Genomic DNA, 22,972 nt, shown 5'->3' with positions numbered 1-22,972 from the left:
GAAAGGGGGGGTAATCAGAAGGGGGAATGAAACATGAGAGACTATGGACTATGAGAAATAAACTGAGGTCCTCGGGGGGGGGGGAATGAGATAGGCTGGTGATGGGTAGTAAGGAGGGCACATATTGCATGGTGCACTGGGTGTTATACACAACTAATGAATCATCAAGCCTTACATCGGAAACCGGGGATGTACTGTATGGTGACTAACATAATATAATAAAAAAATCATTAAAATAAATAAATAAATAAATAAAATGCACAGAGAGAGAAAGAAAAAGTAGGAAAGAGAGGTTATAAGATTGGAGGACAGAGTAAGCAGGCAGGCCCAATGTATATCTACTGGGAATTCCAGAAGAACAAATAGAACAGGGGGAGGCAAAATTCAAAAGAATAATGACTAATAATTTTAAAGAATTTATAAGAAACACTCAACCCTCAGATTCAAGAATGTAAGCCAGGATAAATTAAAAGAAATCCAAACCCAGACACATCATGTGAAACTGCAGAACATCAAAGCCAAAGAGAAGATTTTAAAAGCAGCCAGATAGAATACAGATACTACTTATAAAGACATCATGACTAAAACCAACAACTAATATCTCACCAGTAACAATGAAAACCAGAAGAAACTGAAATAGTAATGTACTAAGGGAAAATAACTGTCAACTATATAACTATATAGTCATTGACACTACTTTTCAAGAAAAATAGCAAAATACATTTAATTAAAACAAAACAAAACTTAGTTCATAACTAACAGACCCTGAATAACTTAGCATCTAACTTGGTATATTTCAGAAACTTGTATTTCAGAAAGAAGATAATTGTCAAAGGAAAATCTCAGATGTGAAAAGTAATGGTGAGAAAAAATAGTAAACTTTTAGGTAAATCTAAACAAATTGTTAAATGCGTAAAACCGCATAATAGTCTCTAATTTATTTCATTAAAAAATCAAGATAGAACTTAAATCTTAGAAAATAATAGCACTTAAATTAGGAATAATGGTAACTGGAGTTAAAGATTCTAAGGTGTTTACATTATTTGGAAGGAGGGCAAAAATACTGATTAACTCAAACATAAATAACTGAAGTTGATATTAAAATGTCTGGCGTGGGGCGCCTGGGTGGCTCAGTCGTTAAGCTTCTGCCTTGGGCTCAGGGCGTGATCCCAGGGTCCTGAGATCGAGCCCCTTGTCAGGCTCCCTGGTCCCCTGGGAGCCTGATTCTTCCTCTCCCACTCCCCCTGCATGTGTTCCCTCTCTCGCTGGCTGTCTCTCTCTCTCTCTCTGTGTCAAATGAATAAATAAAATCTAAAAAAAAAAAAAAAAATGTCCAGGGTGGGGTGCCTGGGTGGCTCAGACGGTTAAGCATCTGACTTCAGCTCAGGTCATGATCTCAGGGTCCTGGGATCAAGCCCCATGTTGGGCTCTGTGCTCAGCAGGGAGTCTGCTTCTCCCTCTCCCCTGCCCCTTCCCTCACTTGTGCTCTCTTTCTCTCTCAAATAAATAAAATCTTAAAAAAAAAACAAAAACAAATAAATAAAAATAAATAAAATGTCTAGCATACTCTCTAAAAGAACAAAAAATAGATTAAACTTAGTCAGAAGGCAAGAAAGGGAGGGTGGGGTGGGGAGAACATATTAGAATAAATAAAAATCACAAAATAAGATAGCAGTACTGAATCTCAGTAATTCAGTAAACAGAATAAGTGTAAATGGACTAAAGACTCCAAGAAAAGGCAAAGACTGTCAGACTAAAAATTTGAAATTCAGCTACATGATTTTACAATAGACACAACTAAAACAAAGATACAGGAAAAATAATGGTAATAGACACATTATTAAAGCTGGAGAGGGTCATGATACATGATTTGGTTTATGAGGAAGATGAAACAATTTCTAACTTGAGTGTCCTAGTAACATCAGCTCAAAATAAGGCAAAAATTCCAAACTACACAAAGAATTAGGTAAGTTCATTGTAGTGAAAGATTTGTGAATATCTCTTTCAATAATTGATAGTCCATGTGGACAAAAAAATAAATGAAGCATACAAGATTTAAACAACATATTATCATGTTTCATCTTATGGACACATATAGAACCCTGCTCTCACAGTAATGTACACATATTCTTTTCAAGAATAAACAGAACTTTAATGTAAAGTGAAGATACTATAGGCTATAAGGCAAGTTTTCTATATGTTGAACTACATGAAATTGGCATTTCTATGTCAAAAACAGCTGAAAATCATAATTACATGTTGTTCAATCTAAGATTTTAAATACTCTATCATTTATAGACCAAAACTTCTGACAACAACTTTGTTGGAACTTGGTACTCCCCAAAATTCAATTCCCATATATTTGGAATGTTAATAAAAACAATAAAAACTTAGAATTAAACACTGAATATTCTATTTGTCAAAATTGTGGGAATTAGCAAAAATGATACATAAAGGGAAACATATAGCCTTAAGTGCTTATTTTTAAGTATAAATAATAATGATTTATTCTTCTAATTTAAGAAGTTATAACAATTTAAAAATAAACCCTCTCAAAATAATAAAAAGCAGAAATTAATGAAATAGAAAAATAGAGAAGAGCAACAAAACCAAAAGTTTGTTTTTGAAAAGGCTAGCCAAATTAATAAACCTTTAACAAGCCGATCAAAAAAGAGGGGGAAAGAGAGACAGGCAGAGACCACAAGACTACAAATAAACATAATTAAAATGAAATACAACTACAGATGGAGCAAGGTTTAAAAAAATTTAGAAGAAAACATTATTAATAACTTTATACTAGCAAACTTGAAAGCTTAAGTGAAATGGATAAATTCTATAATAATTTAAATTCCTGAAACTAAAAAAGAGAGAGAGAAAGAGAGAGAGAGAGAGAAAAGCTGAATGTTTCTACGGTTACTGAAGAAAGTGAACTAATCATTAAAAAAAATCCCACCAAGAAAACACCACACTCAAATAGTTTTACAAGAGGGAAAAGAAAAGGAATCAACTTACCCCCTAGTTCATTTTATGAAGCTAGTATAACCTTAATGCCAAACCAGACAAAGGCAATATAAGGAAGGGAAAGTACATATCAATCTCAGTCATGATAATAAATACGAAATGTACTAAATCAAATATTACCACAATGAACCCAATTATATTGTTAAAAGGTTTGTTTCATGAACACATGGTTGATTTAACATGAGAAAAATCTGTTCATTTCATTTACTAAAGACTGAAGGAGAAAAATGATATGATCATCTCAATAGATACAGAAAAAGTATTCAGTAACATTCAATAACAATTGATAAAAACTATTCATAAGTCAGAAATAGAACATCCTGCAAGTTATAAAGAATATCTATAAAAAACCAAGAGCAAATATGCTCAATGGCAAAACATTAAAAGCACTCTATAAAATCAGTAATACTGCAAAAATGTCTGTTACCTCCATTTCCAACATTTACTAGAGGTTTGGTCAATATCAGTGTTCATGCTCACATAGACACATACACACAGACACATATGAATATAGAAGGACTTGGAAGGAGGAAATAAAATGCCATTATTTTATTATTTATATCAATTATCTTTATGGAAAACCCCAAAGAATTAATACCCTTATACCCTATTTGGAATTAAAAAGAATTTAGAAAGTATTTTGTATATAAGAGCATTACACGAAAGCCAATTGCACATGTACAGCCAGGAATAACGTTAGAAAAAGTAATTTTTTAAAGATACCATTTACAATAACTAAAATGGTTTAATTATAATTATAAGGAATTATAATTCTTTCAACAAAAACATGTAAGAACTTTATGAAGAAAATAGTGAATGTTATTAAAAGATTTTAAAAATCTAAATAAATATGGAAAAGTACCATATTCACAGGTAAGAAAATGAATTATCTTGAAAGTGTCAATTGCAAAAAAAGAAAAAAAAAGTGTCAACTGACCTCCGGAATTAATCTATAGAATTAATACTATTCCCTTCAAAATCCCACCAAAGTTTCTACTTGAAAAGCTGATGTTAAGATTTATATGAAAAAAAAAAATGGTCAAGGATAGTCAAGAAACTGCTATGGAAGAAAAACTGGTGGGTGAACAGGGAGCTGGAAAACTTGACCTACTGGATATCGAAAATTATTTTAAAATTATATCAATTAAGACTGAAGATTTGGCAGTGAAATAAGAGTTCAAAAAGAGACCCACATGTACACAGAAAGTTGATACACTGCAGAGAAGTCAGTGCAGATTAGCGGAGACAGGATGAATTATTCAAGAAATGTGTGAGGACATTTGGAAAAAGTAAAATTGTATCTCTATTCTACATCATACACAAAATTTCAGATGAATTAAGAATTTAAATGTAAACATCAAAACATTTAAAATTTAGGATGTATAGATGTATGTTAACAATCTCATGGTTGGGAAAAAATTTCTAAATGATAACATGTTGAAAGTACTAATCATGGGGCGCCTGGGTGGCACAGCGGTTAAGCGTTTGCCTTCGGCTCAGGGCGTGATCCCCGCGTTATGGGATCAAGCCCCACATCAGGCTCCTCCGCTATGAGCCTGCTTCTTCCTCTCCTACTCCCCCTGCTTGTGTTCCCTCTCTCGCTGGCTGTCTCTATCTCTGTCAAATAAATAAATAAAATCTTTAAAAAAAAAAAAAAAGTACTAATCATAAGGCGAAAGAAAAGAAATTTAAACAATAAAATTTAGCAGTTCGGTTCACCAAAAGACACCATAAAGGGGTTGAGAAGACAAGTCACAAAGTGAGAAAAAATATTTAAAACACATATAACTAACAAAGAATAATATCCAAGATATATAAAGAACTCCCATAAATCAATATGAAAAAGGCAAACAATCCGAAAGAAAAATGGACAAAGATATTTTTTAAAGGGAGTTTTATATAAGAGGAATGATAAATGGCTCATAAACACATTAAAAGACACCCAACTTCTTTGAGAATCAGAGAAATACAAATTAAAAGGACAATAAGAGACCCAAGTATTGGTTAGGACGTGGAGCAATGGGAACTGTCATACCTTGCTGGTGAGAGCGTAAATTAGCTACTACTATTCTGTAAAATTTTTAACATCAGTAAAGCTGAACATGTATATTCCATGACTCAGAAATTCCATACCTAGGAATATACTCTAGAAAAATTTTTGCACATATGTACCAGAAGACAAACACAAGAATGTATTCTCTTATTTGGTGGGGTCAAAATGAGAAATTATTGTGAAATATTTGATTAAGAATCATACAACATATTCATCCAAAATTTATATTTATGGAACACATAAATATTCTCTTCATGGACTTCTTATTCATTATCTTTAAATTCATTAATAAATGTTGATAATATCCTTTTGTAAATGCAGAGATAAAACACACCCGACAGGTCAATTTTTGATATATCATGAAAGACTTTTTGTTCACACCGACAGGCTTATATACTGTAATCACCAAAGACTAAACTGAGCATTTATGAAAGAAAATCCTTTTGAAGATTATTTCGATTTAATCAGGATTAAAAGTAAATAACACTTTTATCCTTATCAACTTTAAATAAAATACCTTTAGTTTAAATATCATACTTAATCAGAAAATATACAAAAGAAAACAAGAAGAATGTGGAGAGCCTGGTGTCCTATGGTCTTCCTTAATAACAATCCATTTTCAAGAGACTGTAATCTACTCAACAGAAAGCATTCTAACAAGGATCTTAATCAGATTCTGAGAAAATTCACACTCAAAATAAACAATATGCCACTAAAACCAAAACAATGTAGGTATTAGCAGCTATACAAGAGGTTAGCCTCTGTCGGATGAGTCATTTCTAACATGATGAAAGTCTACGTCTTTGAAGTGCTTTCTATTCAAGCTGGAAAATATATAAAGGTAGGAATCACCTACAAAGTAGGTTGACTGAGAAATTTTTCTTCATTTTACATATCCTTACTTGACTCTATGCAAACATCAAACTAAGAATGGCAAAAATGAGTCTCTCTTCCTACCTCTTAATACTAACTTTTTCTCTGTTTTCTCAAGGCATTTTACTTTCAGCATCCAAGTCCATAAGAAATTTAGAAGATGACATGGTATTTAATACATTCAGGCTGGGGAAAGCCTTTCAGAAGGAAGATACTCCACAAAAATCAGTTGTCGCTCCTTCTCTGGAACAATATAAAAATGATGAGAGCAGTTTCATGAACGATGAGGAAAACAAAAATTCAAAGGTGAGTGGCAATGTGACTTATCCTTTCTTCAATGGAAATTTGAGTGATTTTTATGATATCTTTGAACGTAAAATTGATACTTTTATAAACAGAAGTATATACAGTCACACTATGCTTTAGGACAACTGATGAAATTTCATACATACCAGGTTGTTCTTCCACTCTGGACAACACCTCATATCTGAAAGTTTTTTTCCCCAAAAACTTGTATCTTATGTATGTTTAAAGAGTCAAAACAGTGCAGAGGATCTTTGAGCTGATCAATGAGAATATTATACAAATATATTATAGTTCTATTACCAGTAAGACAGCTAAAACACAAATCAACCTTTTCTTCACAGAACACAGGCTCCAAACATAATTTCTTAAATCATGGTCTGCCACTGAATCTGGCTATAAAACCTTATCTTGCACTAAAAGGATCTGTAGCTTTTCCAGCTGAGAATGGAGTTCAGAATACTGAATCAACACAAGAAAAGAGAGAAATTGGGGATGAAGAAAACTCAGCTAAATTTCCTATAGGAAGGAGAGATTTTGACAGTGAGTAGTCTTTTTAAAATTCAATTCTTATATCTTAATACCATAAAAATAGAGCTCTGAGTTTAACTGGATTTGGATCCAATCTTAACAAAATCAAATAAGACCATGGCTCAATTACACTTAACATTAAGTGACCCTTGCCAAAGATGTGGGATTAAAGGGCATTTAAGAGTTATTGTAATTTTGATTTATTCAGAATTAGCTGTATTAGATCCATTCTCTTATTTCTAATAAATTATGTGTGATAATAATAGTGCTTTAAACAATTTAAACTTTTTTTTCCTCCAGTGCTCAGGTGCATGCTGGGAAGAGTCTATCGACCTTGTTGGCAAGTCTGAAACCTGTTGGACCACATCATCTTTTCTGAAGAAAACAAAATCATTTAATTGTCTGTCGGGGAAAAAGCCCTTAACATTACTATGACTTGTATTATTTCAAATGTTTGATTTAAAAGAAAGCAGCTGTTAACACATACCTGTAGCCTAAATGATATGCTTTATCTGTGCATTAAACTTTGTGAATATTCTGCATAATAACGACTTACTAGTATTTTTTAAATGCTTAACATACTAACCTTATATACACTTCAGACCAATATGAAAAAGAATCATAACTTGCGCCTTGATCTCTTAAAAATTAAGTAGATGCCTTTGGTGAATAGTTTGATATATACGGAAATCTAAAGCACATAAAAAACAAATTCATAGTCGAAAAAATTGAGTTAACTTTGTCTGGCCAGTAATCAATTTGTCCTTGGCTGTACACTTGTTTTTTGCTACTCTGGCTACTTTGCCGCATAATTTATTCTGGAAATTGTTTGATGTCTCAGGTATCTTAACATTTTTATGTTGAGGTAGTTCATTTCCATTATCACAGAGATTATTTTTATCACCTAAATCCACCTGTTTCCTTTTTGAGCTTTTATTTCCTGTCTGACTACTTGATTTTCTTGCTACTTTTTCACTTTTACTTCTGTCCAGATGAACATTTCCAGAACTTGTTCCAATTGTTGGCCTTCCAACAGATGCATTTACACCTTCTGTTATGCAAGATGAAAAGAGGAAAGAAATTATATAATATTTAGTATTACATGTGAAAATTTTACAATAAACTTTAAAAATCATTTAAGAATATTCAAAAATTTGATTTTCAATCACATAATTCTATAAGTTACATGATTAACAAATACAGCTACATTCCTAGCACATTACTCTTCATTCGCCATATCATTTTTTATCCCTCCAAACAACAAATATTTGCTTTCTTTGAATGTGTGACACTCAATCCGAAATGCTACAAATTATTTCTTAAATACATTTAGTTAAATCAAACTGTGTCCTATTCCTCCTAGATTTGTACCTAGATTTAACTTTTCAAATAAACCCAGGTCTTAAAAATATAAACCTTTACATTTCACATTTCATACTTTGCAAAACAAAATCTAGTTTCACTTATGGTACAACCAATTTTGGGTGCCTGGGTGGCTCAGTCAGTTAAACGTCTGCCTTCTGCTCAGGTCATGATCCCAGGGTCCTGGGATCAAGCCCAACACAGTGGCTCCCTGCTCAGGTTGGAGTTGGCTTCTCCCTCTGCCCCTCCCCCTGCTCATGCTCTTGCGTGTGTTCTCTTTCTCTCTCTCTTTCTCTCAAATAAATAAAATCTTTTAAAAAATTAATATACTAGAATTAAATAGTTATTTAATTACTCAAATAAACTCAATTACCAGTAAGGTCATCTTCCATGTGAAGCACATACAAAGTCTTGGATGTTGAATTAACATCATTCCATTTATCCTTGCTTACTGTGCAGTCATCTTTATAAGTACAAGCAAACTGGGATCTAATTAAGGTTTGCTTCATCTAGTAACCGGAAGAAAGAAGAAAGTATGCAATATATTTTATTTGATTTATTTTCAGTTATTTTTTCATCCAGATAGAAATATACTCTATGGTAATCAAGACACAAAATTTTCCTTAAAAATTCCATTATTCGGGGCGCCTGGGTAGACGTTAAGCGTCTGCCTTCGGCTCAGGGCGTGATCCTAGCGTTATGGGATTGAGCCCCACATCAGGCTCCTCTGCTATGAGCCTGCTTCTTCCTCTCCCACTCCCCCTGCTTGTGTTCCCTCTCTCGCTGGCTGTCTCTGTCAAATAAATAAATAAAATCTTTAAAAAAAAAATAAAAATAAAATATTCCATTATTCATTAGGAACTTTTAACCCTTGATGTTTCATAGTTTACAAACTCAACCATTGCTACACTGGCATTTTTCTTCTTTTCAGTAATACCAGCTTTATGCACACTTTTTATACTTTTTAACAGTTCAGAAAAATCAATTTTAGACTCCAGAATATGTGACTATTGAATATTTAGGAAAATAAGAAAGACGATTCAAATATACCATTCTAGGAATATTTGACCAAATGATTTAATGGTCAAATATTCAAAATAAACTCTTGCATTTATCTTCAAAGATCATAAGTAGGAGAAAATTAGAAAGCTAAATTCAATTCTTAACCACAAAAAAGGGTGTTAAAAAAGTAGTTTTGGAAATGTATTCTGCAAACATAAAACCAGTGGCCATTTTAGGGATAGAAATAAATTTCAGAACAAAGTAAGCTATACGGATAATGCAAATTTCAATAATTACAGCTGATGCGTAATGACATTCAGTTATCATGGAGAGATATCTTCAAACTGAGACATCAAATCCTTTTCAGAAACAGACGTTTAAATTTCAGATAAATGAATAAATAAAGAGGACCTCAACAATTCAAAAATTTAACACTTCAAAGCATAACTACATTATGCTGAACATTACTTACAAAATACTGATTGATACCAGTTTACAAAGTCTGAAACACCACAATTTTATATTTCATATTCAGTAGTTAAATATTATGTTATACATTCAGAGAGATCACTGCATTAACCAACTTAGATGTTAGCAAAGATAATGGCAGTGAAATCCACAGACTACAGTTTAAAAGAAATTAGATTATTCCAGTTGCTTCATAAAAGCAAGTGTTTCCACGGGGTGTCTGGGTGGTTCAGGGGTTAACTGTCCAACTCTTGATTTCAGCTCAGGTCATGATCTCAGGGTCCTGAGAATGAGCCCCAGGTCAGGCTCCAAGGTCAGCAGGGAGTCTGCTTCTCTCCTTCTCCTTTTCCCTCTGCCCTTACCTCATGCTTTCGCTCTCACCTGTTCTTTCTCTTTCTCAAATAAATAAATAAATAAATGGATCTTAAAAAAAAAAAAGCAAGTGTTTCCAGAATGACAAGTTTAAATCTTTCTGACTAATGGTGTCTATGAGAGCTCCAGTCCCCAGATCACTAAAAATTATGTTTAATTTGCTTGAAAATTTAGAGTTTGGTTGGAGTTTGATATCTTCCATTTTAAGCACAAAAATTCACAAAATTGAAAAAAATACGAAAATGTAAAAGATAAAAAACTATTTTAAAAAGTACAAGAGAGGGGCGCCTGGGTGGCTCAGTTGTTAAGCATCTGCCTTCTGCCAGGGTCCTGGGATCGAGCCCCACATCAGGCTCCCTGCTCTGCTGGGAGCCTGCTTCTTCCTCTCCCACTCCCCCTGCTTGTGGTCCCTCTCTCACTGGCTGTCTTTCTCTGTGTCAAATAAATAAATAAATAAAATATTTTAAATAAATAAATAAAAAGTACAAGAGAGTACGCTCTTGATTATGGATGACGGAACTACAACCCAATATCTTCCTGAATCTCTATGAATACAACTACTATTACACAGTTTCCATCATGAGATGCCTTAAAATATAACCAAAGGTCTTAACTAGTCCTTTCTGGACTTTATAAATTCTATAAATACAGAATTAAAGCAAATGATAAAGGTATTAAAATAAATTTTGTTAATAAAATGAACTTTGTAAAGTTTATACTATGTCACGTTTATTTGAATAAATAAACAATAGCATTATCAAAAACCTTTTATTTGTATCGGCAAAACCAGTGCTGTTGATGTTATCTTTATTATTATTATTATCATTACTATTATCTGTGACATTACACAACACTTCTTTCATTTCACCAGAGTTACTGCTTAGAGAGAATTATAAACTTATTGCCCGTAATGAGTTATAAAGAGTATGGTAAGACCATGAAGGCAAATGAATGCTAAGTGGCTGGCTAGGATCACTTTTGTAGTACCCAGGTAGTGAATGCACCTGTGGGTGGCTTGGAGGACTTTAGCATCCCACCACAAAATCTTCATCAGCACCCCCCCCAAATACTCTAAATAAAAATACAATAAGTATATTATTTAGGACAGAAGATTAATGTTTTCTCAATCTCCTGGTTAGCAAAAATAAACATTTCTTTAGAAAGCTGTGTTATTTTTAGTAATTTTTGACACACATCTAAGTAAAAACCTTTCCTTGCTATGTAAATACAGTCACAAAATAAATGTAGTAGTCCCGCCTACACTAGGTTTCCTCTCTTCAGGCCTCCTATAGCGAAATTCTTGAGCCTCAGTGACAGCAGGGTAATTTCAGAAAACCATGGATTCTTAAAATACCGAGAATGGACTCAGATGTGAAAGGAAATAGTTAACCACTTTATTCACCATAAAATATATTATTTATTAAAATATCAAAACATGAGAACCACAACAGTTCTATGGTAAACTTAGAATACTTATGTCCAAAAGAAATAACTGACTAATTACATTGAAGATATTTTTTTTCTTTCTGTAAAAGATCATATATGAGGTTTTTTTCCCTGCCCTGTACAAAAATCTCTTTTTTTTTAAATCAATTATGACTTACTAAATTCCAACTATAGGCACACAGTATACTAAAGAGATTACTAGAATGGCTCCTATAATCACAAAGACATCTCACTTATAAAATCTGCTGTTGACACACAGCTGGAAGAAATAATAAATTGGATAACAGACTCAAGATTGAAAAGATGTCAGAGGGGCGCCTGGGTGGCACAGTGGTTGGGCGTCTGCCTTTGGCTCAGGGCATGATCCCGGTGTTATGGGATCGAGCCCCACATCAGGCTCCTCCGCTATGAGCCTGCTTCTTCCTCTCCCACTCCCCCTGCTTGTGTTCCCTCTCTCACTGGCTGTCTCTATCTCTGTCAAATAAATAAATAAAATCTTAAAAAAAAAATTAAAAAAAAAAAGATGTCAGAAAACTAGAACCAAAGTAGAAAACAATAAGATGAAAATGAATGAGGATAAACAAAGTCCTGTATTTAAGTTCAAAATATCAATTACAGATGAGGATGAGGATATCCTGACTTAAAAGCAACATATGAAAAAGACCTAGAGATTTTCATTGATCATGAACCTGACTGGAGCCAACAATGTGATGTCTGGCTAAAAAGATCAGCACAAAAAGACAATGATGTGATGGGAAAGGCACCAGATTTGCAGTTAAAAACCCGCCTTCTAATACTGGCCCATCAGCCCTACCACTTATAAACTAGGTGATTTCGGGTAAGCCTCTGAACCTCTCCCACTTATCCGCACATAAATGGGAATAATATTTATCTTACAGAACTGTCAGAATTAAATAAAGTTAAAAATTCGAAAGGACTACATAAGTTCTTAAGATCCATTTAGATACCATGCAATTAATTAATGTAATAACACATATGAAGACAGCTTTTCTGTAGAGTAAGAAATCTGTTAAATTAGATTCCGAAGGACCAGACCAACTCCATAAAATTATTCTAGGAATGCAACTCAAAAACTGAACTTACAATCAGTATCTTCATTTTAGTTATTAAAACAATACAAGCTGCACTGGCTTGTATTTATAACTTAAAAGAGATTGCTTTTCCTTTGTTCATAAAAGTTGAATTTTTCTGCACAGGATTAGTGGCTACATAGAACTGAGATTACTTCCTGTTGCAAATCTTCCAAATCTCTCTGTGTATTTGATTTGGAATCACAAACAAGCAAAACAATTCCCTCTTGAAAGTGCTTTTGAAGTACTAAACAACTAAGAATAATGTCCAGATTCATACATGGCTGTTAAAATCATTTTATGTTCAAGTCATATGAGAGAAAAGGATTGAACATTTTCCTTTGTAGAGTGATTTCCCCTCTTTGGAAAGATTTCTATCCACAGTAAAATTGCAATGAACTTCAAACTTGCCAAGAATTGGAAAAGTCCTTTTTGCCACAAGCTCTTTTTAAATTGGAATTATTAGTAGGTTCCCAGTTTGAGGAAAATAGTACTTCACATAGGAAAGCCTGACTCCAGTTAAATTAAAACAAATGAGTCAAAATACTGTAAAGTCACAGTCACTCCTGGAGTTAGCTGCATTAGTAAGGTAATGAAAGTGCTAAGCACCATTATGCTGATAAATATATCAACAAGTCTGAAAAAGGAAATTATCCTCAACATACTTATTAAATATGGAACTGAAAATAAATATTCTAAATTTATCTTTTCATTCTTACATTATCTTTTCCAAAGAACAAATTTGCTACCCTTAATGGTGTGTGGATTGTAAATACATCAAATAATCCATTTCTTCATCAGTGAAATTTCATTTATTTTGTTAAATAGCAGAAAGATAATATTTTCAACCTAAATAGTAGCATTACTTTTTTTATGACTCTTCACTATAATTACTATGCTTTTATTTACTCTTTGGAAACAGCATAAAGTCTTTGTAGTCTAATACCTGAATACAAACCCTTGCTCTTTTACTTACTAACTATAAGATCTAGAAAATGATGCCTTCTAGAATTTAACAAGGATTAATTGGGATGAAGGATATAAAATGTCTAATATAACACTTGACACTTAGTAGGTACTCAATATATACCAACCTCATTATTTCCTTCCAATGAATTCAACTTTAGTTCAGTCTAATGAAAACATCCCATATTCATTCTAATGCAAAATGCTGCTCACTCTCTTAAAGTCTTTGCTTAATATCACCTTCTCAGAGAGACCTCTGCTGAGCATCCTATTTAAAACCAAAACACACACAAAGGAACACACTCTCCTAACTTCCTCCCCCAGCTTTATTTCACTCCACAGCACCTTCTAATGTTCCACATAATTCACTTGTTCATTTTGTTCCTTATTTGCCTCTCCCAACTAAAATGTAAGCTCCACAAACAAACCCTTAGTTTGGCAACTGTTGGTGAACTGCTCTGGCCTTCCTGTGGCCCTCCCCTCCTTACTGGACTTGTGCAGGCCTCTTCTTCTAGGTTCAAAGGCTGATTGTTTATGGTGAAGGTGATGGGGAGTGTGCAAACCTCTTGGTGGAGTGTCCCTAAGAGTGTGAAACAGAAAGGGGGTGTAATGGTGGGCCAAGGACTTCTGTTTAAATTCTTGTACCCCAGCCCCACAAATATCTGGGGAAGACTTGTCCACGAGGGCAGGGGTTTTTGTCTGTTTTGTTCACTGATATATCTCCAGTGCTTAGGACATAGCCTGGTACCCAGGAAGCACTTAATACATGTTTGCTGAATGAATCAATTAAGTAAAATTTTAAGACTATAACAGATATATGCAAGAGAAAGGTATGAGGGAACAGAGACATTACGAAGCAAAGGCTTGGAGGAAGAAAAAAGATTTACAGAATGGATTCTACTCTTTAGTGAAGAGAAAGGAAACCATATGATACAGAAATGAGAGAGGCAGACTGGCAAAGAACAGCTAAATCACCCCAAGGACAAAAGCTTTGAGATAGAAAAACATGTACAAAGTAAACTCTATTCTGTTCAACAGAGTGGTGAAACAATTTGGTAAAGAACAAAAGAGATGCATACACACAGAGAAAACCTATATCACATTTACATATTGAGAATCATGCAGCTGAGTCCTTGAGCCCCGTTATATCCATGGGCCCTTTAAAGTTCTTAAGTAGTCCACCCCTAGATTCTCATGCACATATCCTTACAATAAGCCCTATAAAAAATAATGTTCCTTAAAACCACAAAAGCCATATTTTCCTTAAACTTGCCCCACACTATTTATTCACTTATTTTGTACAACTACCCAATAACATAGTCTATACGAGTAAGATAATCTATTATTTTCATCAGGTTATTTGCTCAGCTTGGAAGCCTCTCTTCCATTCTCTCTCCCTATTTCAATCTTATTCTCATCTCTCGAAGTCAGAGCATCATTTCTCTACTTATTGGTCTCCCATTATTCCTTTTGTAGCTATCTCTAATCCACCAGAATTGCAACTGCTTTAATACGCTAGCCACATGTCATTCATCAATTAAAATTAAATAAAATTAAAAATCCAGGGCCTCAGTTGCAGTGGCCATATTTCAAGTGCTTGAGAGTCATGTGTATTAGCAGAGTTACAGAACATTTCCACAGAAAGTTCCACTGGAGAGCACTATTCTAGAACAAAGCTTTATCATCTATACCCTGTGGCACTTTTTTTTTTAAAGATTTTATTTATTTATTTGAGATAGAGAGAGAGAGAGAGAGAGCATAAGTGGAGGGGGCAGAGGGAGAGGGAGAAGCAGACTCCCCACTAAGCAGGGAGCCTGATGAAGGGCTCGATCCCAGGACCCTGGGATCATGACCTGAGCAGAAGGCAGATGCTTAACTACCAAGCCACCCAGGCGCCCCATCCTGTGGCACTTTCATGTGCTGCAAATGGATTCGCAAAGGACTCTGGGACATTTTTTGTATGCTGTGTCTGTAATATTGGAACCCATATGCAACTTTATATTAGTAAAAAAGACTTCACATCCATTCCCCATGTCTTCTAACTACCATCTGATGTAAAAGAACCAATTAAGCTTTGGAAAAAAAATTACAATCATTATATCTTCTAGAAATACCATTTCTTTCCTATTTTCTCCTCTCATTCTGGGACTCTAATTAGGTTCCAAATTGTTGCCAGAGCCTCAAGACACCCACAATCTTTGTTAGTTCTTCTTTCCCTCAGTAGAGGTCTTTTACGTGGGCCAACATCAATTCTTGGCTCATACCTAAAACTGGCAAATAATCCCAGGGAAGAAAGCAGCTGATGAACTGCTCACCTCAAAAAGACTTTACCCTCCTCAGATTTTTAGTTTACTTAAACTGTTTTGCTTACATAGTTTCCCTATGTCTTTAAAATATATTCTCCCCTATTTATCTGCTTTTTATTTTGTTATTGTAGCAAAAATGGTATTCTGCTGTGACCTACTATATCCTAGTTCAAAACAGAGGCCTCCAAGTCTGAGTGATTTCTTGATTCTGTTCCCTCCTTATTTGAGAGCATTTTATTTTCTCCTCAGTTACATTTTGAAGGCCGCATACTTTCTGTTATTCCTCATTTTTCAGTAGCCTGAGGAGTGGTGGAAGCAGAAGTAGCATTCAGCAAAGAAAACAGACAGTTTGAAAACATTTCTGGGTTCTACACTCTCTCCTAAGAGTTTATTATACATTATATGTACTATAAGAAGTTTTACTCCCTCTACTTAGCCACTATATCTCATTCAAATGGAAGGGGATCATTTGAATAATTTCCCCAGTTCATTATGTGGCATTAGAGGCCATATTTGTGTAAGTGTATAAGTTCCAGGGTTCATTTTTCACATTTTAGCCACATTACTATCTAATTGCCACTTCTATTTCTCTGACAAGGAAAAAAGAAAAAGAATACACGCACTCAGTTGGCTCCTCAGTTTGGGAAGTATTAGTGATAATTCTCAGGATTTGTCAACTCACTAGTATAGTATCAGGGAGTGGGTCTATATTAAGTCGCTAAGTCATGCTGTGCCTCTTCCCTCTGAAATCTTTAGTTTCTTCCTTTGGCCATCGTTTTTGAAGTTACTGTATCTAATTGCATTAATCTTTATTGTTTGCGCTTGGTGAATGTTTTTGTTAGTTGTTACTATTTTATAGACATTTTAAGGGGAGAGAAAGTCTAAGAGTTAAGTTTAATCTACCATTTTAATTTGGATATACTCAGTTTTCTAAGACTCTAAAGGTTAAATTTGGATATCTAATTAAGAATTTTCTAACACCATGAGCATTGGACTGCCTGACTGCTTACAAAGGGTACCAAAGTTATTGCCAGTCTATTTTTCACACTACCTGAGCCCTAATTTTCACTGTTCCAGCTACTCCATGTTTTAAAGATACAGTATTTTCCTGATCAGCTCACTTAAGTTACTAAATCTGTTAATGCTGATTATTCTATGTATTATTGTATGTATATGGGCAAAAACATTAGACTCAGGATAAGGAAAAGACTTATACATGTTGACTTTTCAGTTATACCTGCTGAGATACTGCTAAACCAAGCTGAAAGGATTAAAACTAATTAATTTACAGGGATATAAGGAGGTATCTTCTTGAAAATCTTTAAGGAAGAGGTATGAGGATACTTGTATTAACTGCTTGGAATTGGGGGGTGGGGTGGGGAATGGGATGTAAACATTCTCTAAAGTTTCCTATCAAAACCATGAAGTTTCAAGAAGAACCTTCTGATTTCTGTCACAGGGGAATTTATTTGACTGTCATGGATAAGTTTCCTAATAATCAATAGTAGGAAATAAAACTCGAGGACTTAAAATGAATATGGTGTGATCAGAAGGGTGTCTATTTTTATTTATAAATGGGAAACTAAAGTTTAAGAAAAGTTAATTTGCCCCACCTAATAATGACATGGATGCTTCACAATCACTTATCATCTACAACATCAAAATTCTAAGTTCCCTAATATTTTCTATTTTTGAAGTGTTCTTTCCAAGACACTATTTCAAGTGTAGATCATATACTCTTTCCATGACTAAAAAAAAGAACTATATGCAAAAAGAGCAAAAGTAACCAGATAATAAGACAAAAAGCTGTTAAACTACTTTTCCATAGTTACTTAGTAGTAAATATAATAACATTTTTTTGTTACTCCAACAAAATACTTTAGCTGGCTATGGTTTAGCTCTATACCTGGCTAAACCAATTATTTTCACACTTTGCTTTTATAAAGACCACTATACAGTAAAATACAATCATAAACACCAATTCCTTCCTCTCTCTATTGCCATTTAGTGTCAGAGCCAAGTAGACTAAGTCAGCTCCACTATTAAGTAACAGAGGCAACATAATTATAATCTCATTAGTATTTAACCATGGCTTTGCACACTGACATAAAACATTTCATAGTAGTTATGAGATCTTGGATAAGGTGTTTCCTCAGGATTTTGGTCTCTCATCTATATATGATACTATATTAGATAATCTCTCCTCTACTTCCCAAAACTTTCTAAATTTGTCTATACATTTTATAGTAATTAACTCTTACTAGTTTCTAAAAAAAAAAACCCAAAAAACAAAAAACCTTCTCATTCTTCAAATAGATTTTTTCATTTTGATTTACTTAATTCTAACAAAATATCCCAATGATCTTTTTTAAATTTAAGTTCAATTAATATATAGCGTATTATTTGTTTCAGAGGTAGAGTTCAGTGATCCATCAGTTGCATATAACACCCAGTGCTCATACATCATGTGTCCTCCTTAATGCCCATCACCCCCTTACTCCATCCTCCCTTCCCCCTCCCCTTCAGCAACTCTCAGTTTATTTCCTATGGTGAAGAATCTCTTATGGTTTGTCTCCCTCTCTGATTACGTCTTGTTTTATTTTCCCCTCCCTTCCACTATGCTCCTCTGTTTTGTTTCTTAAATTCCACACATGAACGAAATCATATGATAATTATCTTTCTCTGATTGATTTATTTCACTTAGCATAATACCCTCTAGTTCAAACTATGGAAAGAGCCCAGATGTCCATCGACAGATGAATGGATATATATAGATATATATATAGATATATATATAGATATATATATAGATATATATACACACACACACACACACACACAATGGAATATTACTCAGCCATCAAGAAAAAAATGAAATCTTGCCATTTGCATCGATGTGGATGGAACTAGAGGGTATTATCCCAATGATCTTTAATTGAAAATATTAAAGTTTGTCAGTATCCATAGCAGGGAAAAAAATTAAAGAACTTCTACATTACATTTCTGGTTCTAATGAAGTCCAAAGAATGAATTTTTTTAAAAAAGATACTATGCCTTGACTGTAAGTACTTGTGTAATATAACAAAGGATTAACAAATTTTACTCATAGAAAAATTGTATAAAACACTTTGATATATTCCACAGGTATTAAGTACTGACAACTAAAAATAACCAAAAGAAAGACAAGACATTAATATAAACTAAATGGATTTTGGGTATGAAACAGATAATAACAAATAAACAAATTTTACCCATAGAAAAATTGTATAAAACACATTGATGTATTCCACATGTATTAAGTACTGACAACCAATAATAACCAAAAGAAAGACAAGACTTATTAATATAAACTAAATGGGTCTTGGGTATGAAACAGATGTTAACTAAAAGTTCTGCTAATTGGGACTAACTTTCCAAATGGCAATATAAAGAGCATACAAATTAGAGTTCTCAAAGTTGTATCAAGATGAATAATGGTTTGATAATTTAAAGTAATTGTAAATTTTACACAAAAATTTTGTTGAACAAATGAATGAATTCCCAACCATAGAAGAGTATCTCTACCTGCACATAGTAGATGCTCAAGAAATGTAGCTGAATGCATTAAGACCAAGTTTCTTTTTGAAAAATAAGACCAAGAAAATTTTAAGCATTTAAAAAACATATTATTAGCTACTTACAGGCACAAATATTTGAAATGAGGACAGGAAAACTTAGTTCAAATCAAATAAAGATATAAAAACATAAAGAATAGCTCCAGTCAATAAACAATGTGAAATGTTCTTCTAGTCTTAATCTACAATCATTGATATTCTGCCGTTATGTCCTTAGACAGGAACAAAATGCAATTCATGTAGTCTCTCAAGATTCAGTTTAAAATGTGAGAAATGGAACAGAAGGAGGAGTCAAGAGATTCAAATAGCAAGATTGATTTAATGTGCTGTTGGCTTTGAGGAAGGAAGAAGCACTATAAAAAGGAACGCTGGCTGATAGCCTTTAGAAACTGAGAGTACCCCTTGACGGAGAGCTAGTGAAAAAAGCGGGACCTCAGTCCTACAACTCAGGAGCTGGAGTCTACCAACAACTTGAATGAGTTTGGAAGCAAATTCTTCTTCAAATACTCCAGATGGGAACCTAGCCTGGCTAAGACCCTGAATTTGGGTTTGTGAGATCTGAAGCAGAGAACAGTCAAGCTCGCTGACCTACAGAAACATTTTACAAATAAAGATGCTATCAACATTCATGTTCAAGTTTTTGTTTAAATATATGTCTTCATTTCCATTGGGTAATACCTGGAAGTGGACTGTCTGGATCATATACTAGATCTGTGAACTGAAGTTCTAAAATGTTAAAGAACTTAATCATAGTCACATATAGAAACCTGCAGAGCTGAATGTAATTCTGGATCTCAACTCACCAGGAAACCCATCCTCAAATTCAAAGAAATGTTTTGTGTTACATGACTCAATTAAAGTTGATTGACATTAAGAGGAGAGTTAAGATGGCAGAGGAGTAGGGGACCCCTTTTTCAGCCGGTCCCCTGAGTCGAGCTGGATAGGTACCAGACCAGCCTAAATAACCACGGAATCAGCCTGAGACGCAGGAAGATACATCTGGATCTCTATAAATGAACATCTCCAGCGCTGAGTATTGAGATAAATAAATAAATAAAATCTTTAAAGAAGAAGCCCACATCCCTAAGATCCCTATAAAACAAGGGGCACGGCCTGGGACCCAGTCAATAATTTGGGCTCTGGACAACCCCGCAACCTCTCCTCAACAGAATGACAAGAAGGAGAAGCCCCCCACAGCAAAGAAAAGACAATGAGTCTGTGGCCTCTGCCACAGGTAGAATTCCCAGGAAACCATCCGGGCCTGGAGTTTTGTTATTTGGAAGGTTGTTTATCACTGACTCAATCTCTTCATAATTAATTTGGCCTGTTTAAGAAATCATTTCTTCCTGTTTCAATCTTGGTAGTTTATACGTTTCCAGGAAGAGTTCCATCTCTTCCAGATTGCTTGGTTTATTGGCATATAGCTGTTGATAAAAATTTCTAATAATCCTTCCAATTTCAATGCTGTTAGTAGTGACCTCTCCTTTTTCATTCATAATTTTAATAATCTGGGTCTTTTCTCTTTTCTTTTGGATAAGTCTTGCCAGTGATCTGTCAATTTTATTGATTCTCTCAAAGAACCAGCTTCTAGTCCTGTTGATCTGCTCTGCTACTCTGGTTTCTGCTTGATTGATTTCAGCTCTAATTTTGGTCAACTGCTTCCTCGTGCGTGGATTAGGTCATCCCTCTGTTGCTGTTCCAGCTTCTTGAGGTGAGAATTAAAAACTGCATTTTAGATTTTCTATTCTTTAGAGTGAGCTTGGATGCTATGTATTTCCCCTTAGACTCTGCCTTTGCAGTATCCCATAGGTTTTGGACTGTTGTATTTTCATTCTCATTGGTCTCCATAAATTGTTTAAGTTGATTTTTGATTTCCTGGTTTATCAAGTCATTCCTGAGCAGGATAGTTCTTATTCTCCAAGTGTTTGAGTTTCTTCCAAATTTTTCCTTGTGGTTGAGTTCCAATTTCAGAGCGTTGTGGTCTGAGAATATGCAGGGGATAATTTCAGTCTTTTGGTATCGGTTGAGACCTGTTTTGTGTCCCAGAACATGGTCTATTCTTGAGATATTCCATGGGCATTAGAATAAGATAAGTATTCTTTGGTTCTGGGGTGTAGTGTTCTCTATATATCTATGAGGTCCAACTTGTCGAGTATGGCATTCAAAGCCTTTGTTTCTTTGCTTAGTTTTTGCCAGGGTGTTCTGTCTATTTCTGATAGTGGAGTGTTGGGGTCCCCTACTATTAATGTATTTTTATTTATATGTCTCTTTATTCTGGTTAAGAGTTGGCTTGTGTATCTTGCTGCTCCCTGTTGGGCATATTATTTATAATTGTCATATCCACTTGTTGAATACTTCCTTTAAGAATAATATATTGCCCTTCTCATCTCTAACTATAGTCTGGTTTTAAAATCCAATCTTCTGATATAGAAATTGCTACCCCAGCTTTTTTTTGAGGTCCATTTGCATGAAGAGTGATGTTTCCATCCTCTTACTCTCATGTCTGAATGCATCTTTGGGTTGAAATGAGTCTCTTGCAACAGCAAATGGATTGAGTCACTCCTTTCATCAATCTGCAACCCTGTGGCGTTTATATGGGAGATTTTAGCCATTCACTTAAGCTGAGTAGGAGAGATGATTTTAATGATGCCATGTTGCCAGTAAAGTCTTTGTTTGTTTGGCTGTGACTTTCTGTTCTGTGTATCCACTCTTGGGGCCTTTTCTTTTATAGAACCCCCGTAATATCTCCTGTAGGGCTGGTTTGGAGATTACGAAATGGTTAGTGACTGGCGATTCTGAATGTCTTTATTTCTCCATCAATTCTAGAGACAACGCCTTACTGGATAAAGGATCCTTGGCTGCATGTTTTTCTCTGAAAGAGCTTTTATAGCATGCTCCCCCCTTTCTCTCATTCCAGGTCTGTGTAGACAGGTCTGCGTAAATTCTTATACCTTTGCGCTGCGTGAGAAATTTCTTTTGCCCTGGCGGCTTTCAATACTGTATCCTTGGATCTAATATTTAAGTTTCACTATGACTGACTTGGCATGGGTTTTGATATGTTGAGCTTGGGAGTCCTCTCTGCCTCTTTGGACACGAATGTTTGTTTCCCTTGCTAGATTAGGGGAAGTTTTCAGCTACAATTTGTTCAAATATCTCTTCTAGACCTCTGTTTTTTCTCCACCCACATGGGGATGCCCATGATTCTAACATTGGATCGTTCATTGAGTCAGTAATCTCCCATAACCTACATTCGTGGCGTGGATTTTTAAGACCATCTTCTATTTTCATTTTTTCCTCTATTAACCCATCCTCCAATTCACTAGCCCGTTCCTCCCTGCCTCTGTGACCCTGGCTCATAGAACCTCTAAGTTTTGCCTCGCATTTAGGCTCACTAGAATTTTTAATTTCTGTCAGATTCGTTCTCATTTCTATTCCTTGAGGATTCCTATATTCTCAGTACCCTTTTCGTTAATAGTTTTTTCAATTCTACTCATCATTTTGACCATCAGATTACCTCTGAATTCCATTTCTGATAATTTGGTTAATCCTATATCCTCATTATTT

The 22,972-nt window shown here is 34.5% G+C and overlaps 2 protein-coding genes across 2 annotated transcripts in view; one reads left to right on the top strand and one right to left on the bottom strand.

The window, feature by feature from the left end:
* Positions 1-4,842: 4,842 nt before the first annotated feature.
* On the top strand, positions 4,843-6,808 carry PMCH (pro-melanin concentrating hormone). Its single transcript, XM_008705702.2, has 2 exons — positions 4,843-6,253; positions 6,595-6,808. The coding sequence occupies exons 1-2, from the start codon at positions 6,005-6,007 to the stop codon at positions 6,799-6,801; spliced, it is 456 nt and encodes a 151-aa protein (XP_008703924.1). The 5' UTR covers positions 4,843-6,004; the 3' UTR covers positions 6,802-6,808.
* A 675-nt stretch (positions 6,809-7,483) lies between these two features.
* The window catches only part of LOC103676497 (PARP1 binding protein), a 72,239-nt gene continuing 56,750 nt past the window's right edge, over positions 7,484-22,972 (bottom strand). Inside the window, exons 10-11 of the mRNA XM_008705701.2 lie at positions 8,517-8,652; positions 7,484-7,832 (exon numbers count right to left, since the gene is read on the bottom strand). Of these exons, the coding sequence (XP_008703923.1) occupies positions 7,495-7,832; positions 8,517-8,652 (474 nt within the window). The 3' untranslated portion in view covers positions 7,484-7,494. The remainder of the gene's footprint in view (positions 7,833-8,516; positions 8,653-22,972) is intronic.

This window comes from Ursus maritimus, unplaced genomic scaffold, assembly GCF_017311325.1.
Source record: "Ursus maritimus isolate PB19 unplaced genomic scaffold, ASM1731132v1 scaffold_21, whole genome shotgun sequence".
Taxonomy (NCBI): domain Eukaryota; kingdom Metazoa; phylum Chordata; class Mammalia; order Carnivora; family Ursidae; genus Ursus; species Ursus maritimus.
The sequence above is the reverse complement of the archived record's forward strand: the minus strand, read 5'-3'. Positions and strand labels throughout refer to the sequence as shown.

Bases quoted from the DNA above. Each gene is read 5' to 3' on its own strand.
- PMCH (XM_008705702.2), top strand. From the start codon at position 6,005: ATGGCAAAAATGAGTCTCTCTTCCTACCTCTTAATACTAACTTTTTCT. The intron at 6,254-6,594 runs GTGAGTGGCAAT...TTTTCTTCACAG, and splicing joins AGGAAAACAAAAATTCAAAG to AACACAGGCTCCAAACATAA.